At 41.0% G+C, this 9,281-nt stretch overlaps 1 protein-coding gene across 2 annotated transcripts in view; it reads right to left on the minus strand.

Annotated features, from left to right (window-relative positions):
• GNAI1 (G protein subunit alpha i1) overlaps positions 1 to 9,243 on the minus strand; it is a 34,499-nt gene extending 25,256 nt beyond the window's left edge. Inside the window, exon 1 of one of the 2 annotated variants that reach the window (XM_031592417.2) lies at positions 8,687 to 9,243. In XM_031592417.2, coding sequence (XP_031448277.1) covers positions 8,687 to 8,804 — 118 coding nt within the window. In that variant the 5' untranslated portion in view covers positions 8,805 to 9,243. The remainder of the gene's footprint in view (positions 1 to 8,686) is intronic. The other variant, XM_090135407.1, reaches the window with a different exon arrangement.
• Positions 9,244 to 9,281: the final 38 nt, after the last annotated feature.

Raw genomic sequence — 9,281 nt, forward strand, 5'->3', positions numbered from 1 at the left:
TATGTAATATTGCAGTTTACACACATCTCTCAATATAAACGTATAGCTTACATAAAAGGACAGATGCATATATCAACATCTCTGCTTATTTATCAGGTCAATGCTTAAATGGACAAGAAATTGTATTACCTGAAGGTTTACTAACCCTTCAATTACTAAAGCCAGGAAAGGAAAGCAATTCATGTATAGTAATAAATGTTTACATTAAACCTTTTAACACGTCACTTTAAAGAAACAGTTTTCATAGCTGTAAGGCAGAATACCCCAACAAGTGAGATCCTGAAAGAATTGTGAGATGAATTGTTTAAAGATTACACAGAAGTGTTATTTTAAAGGAAAGGCCCAGCCATAACTAAATCTATCCTTTGTTTCATTTTTTTTTCCCCAAAGAGTAAAGGGCTGGCATTCAAAAACCAAAATGAACTGACGTCAGAAATTGACCTCAACTTACAACTTTCAGATCACAGACTGGCAAGGTTGGCAGGGACCTGTAGAGGCCATCTGCTCAAGCAGGGATGCCCAGAGAAGGGTGCCCAGGACCACATGCAGGCAGCTTCTGAAAATCTCCAGGGAAGAGATTCCACAGCCTCTCCGGGCAATTTGCTTCAGTACTGAAGAGGCTGAGAAAGCTGTGGGTGTTCAGTCTGCAGGAGGCTCCAGGGATCACATCAATGTGTCTAAATATCTGAAGGCAAGGGACAAAAAGGATGGAGCCAGGCATTCTTCCACTGGAGCCCTGTGGTTGGACAAGAAGCAATGGCACAAACTGGAACACAAGAGATTCTACTTGAATATCACAAAAACGCTTTTTACTGTGTGATTGGCTGAGTAATGGCACTGTTCACCTAGACAGAGTGAGGAGTTTCCTCCTAGGAGATCTTCAAAAGCCATCTGAATGTATTTCTGGACACTCTGATCTGGCTGTTCCTGCCTGAGCAGCGTTTGGACCAGAGTCCCTGCCAACCTCAGCCACTCTTATGAGTCTTTTATTGCAAAAGCATCTATTCCTAGTACACAAAGTTGTCTCAGTAAAAAGTGTATCCTACTGTGTCTTATTTTTCTAAAAAGATTTCAGCATCTTAATATCCTTCAGCTCAGAAATGTCACCAAGTTAAGCCACTTCAAAAAAATGCATTTTTCCAAGCAGCAGACTCAAAACTTCTCACACTCACTTTTTTTTTTTTTTTTTCTTTTAAGTCCCAAATTTTCCAAGTGCTCATAAAATCCCTTACCAGTTTAAGGTATTTCTTTCCGGATATAGAATCTCTCAGGTGAAGCCAACCAATTTCCATTTACAGAATAACAAAACAGTAATTTACACAAAGCCTGAGACAACACTAGGACACTGAACAAACAAGGACAATAAATAGAACAGCTGAGCTCAGTAAAGCTGGTCAGTGACTAAGAGTCAAGCTCAGAATAGCAAGTTTTCCATCAATACAGGCTTTCCTATACACATTTTGGAAAAAGCCTAATAGCTGATTATCAAGTCCACTCAGACCTTTATTGCAGCGTTTCCATGGCAGAAAAATCTTCACACTTAAAATTTCTAATCTCTCCTCTCTACTTCCAGCTTTCTACTCTGACATTTGCCAGACAGCACGTTACAGGAAACACTGCAGATATTTATCAAATTCACAGCAGCAAAACTCACTTCAGAATTTCATGACCTCTGAAGCAGATTGATGGCTTGGTTTCAAAATACCTGGTATTTATAGAATACCAAGACAATTAGAGGGTAAAATATGGCAACAATAGTACAAGCTACCTCAGAAATTATAATATATATATTTATTTATATTTATATATATATATAAATCAGCATGGCCTAGCTTTATAGCACAAAGCTTGAGTTCAAGTTGTGTCAACACAACTAGGCAAGGAACTATACTGTAAAATGCAGTCTGAAGTTAATTAAGAATAATTCTTTACAAAAGCAGGGTTAGCTTCAATACAAGATCATTTCATTAATATAACTTATAGAACTGTAGCAAGCTATCATATTAGCACAATGATGATATAATGAACTGTGCTGCCAGAAAAAAAAATAACAAGAAACCAAGTAAGTTGGTGTATTACAAAATGTACGTACTGTCCTGAGGCAGTGTTAATGCTGGAAACGACTAAAAATTATTTACTGGAGTTTTTTTTTTTGGTCTCTGATTGAAGAGGGGGAAAAAAAAATCGCACAGCATTAGAACACAACTTGAAGGAAATCTCTCTTTAAAGATAAACATTTGAAATCTATTTCATAACACTCAAAATCCAGAAACTTTTTTAATGCCTAATATAAAAGCAAGAAGATATAAATCCATAACTACACCTTTTAAACTAGAGAGAAAAAAAGGACAGTAACCATTGCTGGTCTCACAGCACAGTACAAAATGCATGATTTTTCTCTAGCCCCATCTTAAAGCACACATACTAAAGCAAACTCTTCATAAAAATACTGAAGAAAGAAAACCACAATACAACCCTAGTGATTTTATAAACTTTCACTAAGATAATTTGTATTGTATTTAAGAAGTCTATATACACTAATGACAGAAGTTATAAATTAGCACATCAAAATTCAAAGAGAAAGAAACAAGCACAAAAACCCAAAGTGCAACTACACAAACACACAACTGAGTGGCTCAGTTTTTTGTATATGCATGAGTCTCCTTATAAAAAAACAAGGAGAAACAGTATGCAATGGGAAATCTAGCAATTTTAACTTTGTCCTTAGAAATTACTGTTATATTCAGTACTAAGGTTTGAGGATTGCATGAACTTAATTACAAGTCACGCACAGAAGTTCACACAAATAACACCCTGATGCCAGCATTCAGCTGTACCATGTTAAAATAAAGACAGTTTCTGTTTCAGAACTATTAAGAAGTATCTAAATCTCAACAGATCATGCAGCAGAACATCTGGGGGAAAAAAATGACAGAAGAAAAAGATGTGTAGTGGGCACACCCTGTCAGTTCAACTTCAGTAACTGGAAAAGTTGTAGAAAAGATTGTCCTAGAGAAGCATTTAAACAACAAAGCTACTATCAGGCATCATCAACACAGGTTCATGATGGTAAAGTCCATCCAGTCTGACTAATCTGATGTCTATCTACAGTAAAGTCATCTGCTTAAGGGATGAAGGAAAAGCAGAGGATGTAATTTTTCTGAATTTCAGCAAGACCTTTGATATCATCCCTCACAGTACCCTTCTGGATAAACTGTCCAACTGTGAAGTGAACTGGTTCACACTATGCTGGGCGATGAACTGACTGAATGGCAGAGCTCAAAGAGTTGTTGTGAATGGGGTTACACCTGGCTGGAAGCCAGCAACTAGTGATGCTCCCCAGGGCTCAATACTAGGAACAGCCCAATTCATTTTTAATCAGAAAACTGGATGCAGAAGTTGAATTTATCCTTAGCAAATCCACTGATGATACTTGGAAAGAATCTACGCAGGCTGGAGTATCGTGCACTCAGCAGTGGCATAAAGTTCAATAAAGACAAAAGCTGGGTGCTGTGCCTGGGACAGAGCAATGTCAGACACAGACTGGGAGACGAATGGCTGAGAGCAGCTCAGCAGAATGGGATCTGTGTGCACTGGCGACAGCAGTTCACTATGAGCTCAACAGTTAAAATGGTAACCCACATTTTGGGGTGCATTAAACACCCTATTCAGTCAGTCCAAAGAGGTAACTCTCCCATTACATTTAGCACTGCAGTTCAAATACCATGTGCCTATACGGGCTCTGTGACACAAAAAGGATGTACGTTAAGGTCCTCAAATGTCTCTGGAGCAGGGGGCAACAAAGCTGGTTAAATGGGGTGGAAGGCATGCTCCATGAGGAGAGGCTGAGGGTGCTTGGGTTGTCCTGTTTGGAGAATAGGAGGAGAAGCAACAATGTCATTGTTCTGTGCAACTGGCTTGTCCTTTTCTCCTCCTCAGCAATTCTTTTCTCCCCAGTAAACACCTGGAAACTGTACAAAGTTGCACACAGGGAGATTCGGATTGGACGTGAGGAAAAAAAAAAATTTACTGTGACAATGGTCAAATACCAGAACAGGTTTCAAATACCAACCACAGAAAGTGGTTGTTGCTTCAGACCCAACAGTGTTCAAGAAGCATTTGGATAATGCACTTAATAATATATTTTGTGGATGGCATTGAAATAGTTGGGCAAATGGAGTTGATCCCTGTAGGTCTCTTCCAAATGAAATATTCTATAATAAACCAAAAGTAGAATTAAACACTTCTTAGTTATCCCATAACAAAGCCTTAAATAAAATATGAACTTAAATTTCTACAGATAGTTGTGACTGAAGGTCAGGCAGGAAATGTTGCCAGGAATGTTTTGGATCACTACAATAGAGGTTGGCATAACTTACAAAGAAAAGGTAAAAATTCTTGGAAGGTGCAATATGTGTTTGTGAGAAAAAGGCTTTGAGATCTCCAGTAACTGAGACATCTATCTGCGTATGGAGAAAGAAAACACCGGAGAAAAGGCAAGAAAATGAATGGTACATAATGCACACATACATACATATATTTTTTCAGTCCATTGTGCAGTCAGGTCTGGAAGAAAGTGTGTATTGCCAAGGACTGTGAAGATGACGCTGCGGGAAAGACGAGTATGCAGTGGGAGTCAATTGAGCAGAAATATGAAGGTCTGAAACAAAAGAACAGCAGCTAGAAGAGAATGTTTGAGAAGGGAAAATTTAGAACTGAATATAATTTTAGTGCCTTCCGCAGCAGGGAGAACTGCAATTAAAAAAAAAAAAAAGAAGAATACTCTGCCTAAACTGAAAAATAAGTTTTTTTTAAGAACATGGCAACAGTGTTTGAGCATGAACCATAAGAATCTGATAAGGAACATAGAAGCTCTGCTGGTCACGACTACAAAGTCCCTGGAAGTCTGACTACTCAGAAAGAAGACAACTTCAGCTGTCACACATGATCAGTGGTCTCGTGGATCCCAGAATCCTCTCCTAAAGAATAGGCCTATTGCCTTCTCCAGTGATAATGAGAAGGCCAGCACTTAATTTATTGTATTAGATTAAAAATGCAATGATCCACAAGATAAATGTGTTAATCCTGTAAACTCATGCTGCCAGTTTGAATGTATTCATAAAACTCAATGAGTTAACCTCATACCAGAAGGCTTTCTACTAAATGAGGTACTGTCTGTTCTCCTGCTGTTGGCATTGAATTCAGTCTTATGTGCTTTGGCTAATTCAACTGAAACGTACTTGCAAATCCACACCTGATCAGGATCACATGCATGTTAATGCAGCACACAGACAAGTTACAAAGAGCCACCACCTCCTGAAATGAGTAGTATTACACTAATTCTGCAAGCATCACAGTATTTTCTTCACATCCTCCCCCTGCTTCGAACACAGAAAGTTTAAAAAAAAAAAAAAACAGGGAACCTTGGTTCCTTTGGTTCCCTTTCTTGGAAGGCAGTCAAGATAGAAGATACACACAGTTTTTCAGAAATATAGTTTATAGATATACGAGCCTATCTTTGAGAAAGAACAATGGTAAAACAAAACATTACCTTAAGTAATCATAAAGCAGGTTTAAGAAATACCAATGATACAAACTTTAAGGGCTTAAAGAAAGTACTTGGAATGTTAAATTTTTCAGCACTGGACACCATACTGGACTGCACATTTCATGGAAACTCAAAAGAACCCCTCATCACAAACAGGAGACATATGGATAAAAGCCATTTAAATGAAAGAAGCTTATTTAATAATTTACAACTAAAAAAAAAAAAAAATCACCAAGCTCCAAATACAAACATTTTCCAGCTGGCTCATGAGCTACGTGCTGAAGTTCAGCTTATTTCTAATAATGAAGATGGTTTTCAAATTTTCCAGAAAAGGTTCTCCTGCTGTTAGCATATAACAGTGAAGTGAATTACAAGGTTAAAATATTTTTCACAAACATTGGTCCAAATCCAAAACTTTTATTCCAAGAACAGAAGTATGATCTACAGTCAAACCTGTACAAAATGCAGTACTGATTTACAGATAGTATGTTTTTAAAAAGTTAGACAATTCAAACCAACAGTGTTTACAACAGCTTGAATCTGACTGCTTCTTCCTAGATACAGAACAACAAAACATGAATCTACCACAGATCAGTGATATTATTCACAAAGTCATGATTTACACACAGCAGTATCACAACTCCCTCAAATCAATGATATTTCCTGGTTTAGAAAAACCTTTAGAAAAGCTTTTTAATTTAATTCCATTGTAAGCCAGAAACAGACTAATTTTATAAACATATCCTCCAGTTGAACACACTAACTCAAGTTTTACTAGGATTCTCTAATCACCATACAAAAATAGTTTTTACAGATCCTGAAGTACAACTCCCTTACTGAGAACTAAGCACAGAGCTACACACTCTTTTTCTACATAAGCAAGGTATTTCAGATGCTTCTCACATGGCATATCTTCCTGTCAGCAGACCACAACTTTTCTTTTCCTTTTATTTCAGCATCTTTTTAGTAGAACAAGCCCATAAATAGATGCCGGAATACAACTGAGTTGATGATAAACTACAACATATGGGCAGAAAAAGCGATTGGGAAAATGAGTGGCAAGAAGAAAATGACTCTAGTGGAAGTAACTTAAAATAGTTTTTCCATCAGATAAAGCATCCATATAACATTTAGGATAGCTAACACAGGAAATAGAACAGAAAAGCTTCCATTAGGATCTGAAATACATAAATGTATCCATAGATGTATATATAAAGCCCTACTCTGAGCTCTGGCCCTAAAAGATCTTCATCTGCTCATTTTCACGTTTTAATAGTTGAAGGAGAAATGTTACACTGAGTCGTAATGTGAGGAAATGCATGTATTTGAGCATTAGCTTCATTTCCTAAGATTTCAGTAGACTGCAGCAGAAAACAAATCCCTCAAAAGCTTATCTGTATCAGAAAGAATTCATATAAAAAGCTACTAACATATAAATTTGTACACAAGAATATTAAGCCACCGAAAACAGCTCAGTCTCAAGTTTAATAGAAATTTTGTAGAAGACTTTATCCACATCCACAGAATAGCATAACTACTACCTATGTGTATTTAAAGTTCAGTACAGAACAGTAAAACTCTGAAAAATTATTTCTAGTGCCTTGTCAGAGCATATACAAAGCACTACTCCCTGACTCCTGAAAAAGGACATTTTCTGCAGCACACTACTATTGATCAGAGGATAACCTTCCCACGCAACAGACTCCAGGCTTACAAAGTTGCACAGGACTGAGCACAGTACCAACCAACATCCTAACACTTTCTGGAAAGCAAACAGAAAAGCTTTCTTCTCCTCATATGCAGAATTTTAAATCTATACATATATTTTCAGAAGTTTGCCTTACCCATACTAGGCTTGTTTTGTTTCTTCATATAAACACAGAAGGAAGTGCTTCAGTTCCCTGTATCTGCTGGGAGCTATTTTCCAAGTTTGCAACAGACAGAAGTTACTGAGTTCTACTACAGTGAGATTTGTACTAAACAGAATGCTGTAGATGAGCACTCAAGGAAAACAAATTTATGAAGGAGAGAAAATTGGGTAGTATTTTAAAAACCAGAAACCATACCTGGAACTGTAGCTTCAGGAAGGGCAGCACAAGGAAAATTAAAACTCCAAATTTTTTTTTTTGTATATGTATGTTTTTTAAGTGTGGGTTAGAAAGATCCAGTGCAGTCAAGCTATAAAGCATAACACAAAACTTCCCGTAACATCAATACAACATACATCTTGCAGGATTTAGCTGCCCACAACACGTACAACAGCTTTAGATCTGCACAAAGGCATTTCTAATTAAATATTGCTTCCTCTTTCACAGTGATTTTTAGCAGTAATTTTACTTCCTCTATCTTTATACACAAACACATCACTTGAAATACGCAAAGCTGTTAGCTCCAAGAACTTGTGAGCAAAATCAGGAAGACTGGATAGCATGGAAGCGTAGGATGGCTTAGGTTGGAAGGGACCTCAAAGGCCATCCAGTGCCAACCCCCTGCCTTGCTCAGGACTGATGCTCACCAGATCGGTACCAGGGCCCCATTAAACCCCGCCCTGCGCACCTCCTGAGGTCGGGCATCCACAGCTTCTCTGTGCAGCTCCTCATCGCCCTATTCCAGTGATCCGCTCTATTACACACTTTATAACCCATCAAGGTTTGACCTTATGTTGTAAAAGTTCAGCAACGTAACCAACTTCCAAAACAAAACAACGCAAGAAGTCAGACGGCGCCTCGTGTTCCTTTGACGCTTTTTCCACTTCACTCTCACACCAACACTTCAGAAGGGGACATTCTACACGAAACAAACATCCCCCAACCTGAAATTCCCTTAAGCCCTTCCTCGGAACCGAAGTACCCGGAACTCACATCAGAAGTTCAAGATCTCACTCCCTTCACGCGGAGCCGGGGCCATTTCTAAACAAAGCCCCAGCCGCTCGGAACCGCTCCCCGGCCCGGCCCGCAGCCCCGCCGCGCCCACCTGCGCTCCCCCCTCCGCCCCAACGCTTCCGAGGAGCCCCGCGCGCCCTTCCCGCGCCACGCGCAGCCCCCGCCCCGCCGCCGCTCCGCGGGGAGCGATGCTGGGGAACCTCCGCGGACCGCCGCCCTCCGCTCGGCTCTCACAGCTTCGCAGTTCGGCCCTTACCGAGCAGGAGCAGCTTCACCTCCCTGGCCGCCTTCTCGCCGTCCTCCCGCAGGTTCCTGTCGATCATCTTGCTCCTCTCCACCGCCGCCTTGTCCTCGGCGCTCAGCGTGCAGCCCATCGCGGCAGGGGCTGCGTACCTCGCCGCGGGGAGAAGCGGGGCGCGGAGAGCTCCGGAGAGACGCTGAGGAGCGCGGGGGAGCAAAGCCCGCCCGCTTTCTTTCTCCCTCCTTCCCCACCTGAAGCGCTGGCAGCGCGCACCACGTTTACCTCACGCGCAAGTAAAGAGAGAGCGGAGCAAAAAAAACCCAAACAAACAAAAAAACACCAAAATCGTTAAAAAGCCCCGCAACGAAGGGAGGGGGAGGCTTCCCTCGATCCGTCCCCGGAGACACGCTGCCGGCGGAAGCGACCGCTCCGCGCTCCTCGAGGCTGCTATCGCCGCCCCCGCCCGTCCGGAGCTCTCGGCGGCGCGCACAGCCCACAGCGCCGTGGGAGGGAGAGGAAGGGGGCGTGCGCGTGCACGCGGGGGAGGGCGGGGCGGGCGCGAGCGCGCCTGCGTACAGCATCGAGCGGCCGGAGGGAGAGAGCGGAACGC

This window comes from Phasianus colchicus, chromosome 1, assembly GCF_987193195.1.
Source record: "Phasianus colchicus chromosome 1, bPhaCol1.hap1.1, whole genome shotgun sequence".
Lineage (NCBI taxonomy): Eukaryota > Metazoa > Chordata > Aves > Galliformes > Phasianidae > Phasianus > Phasianus colchicus.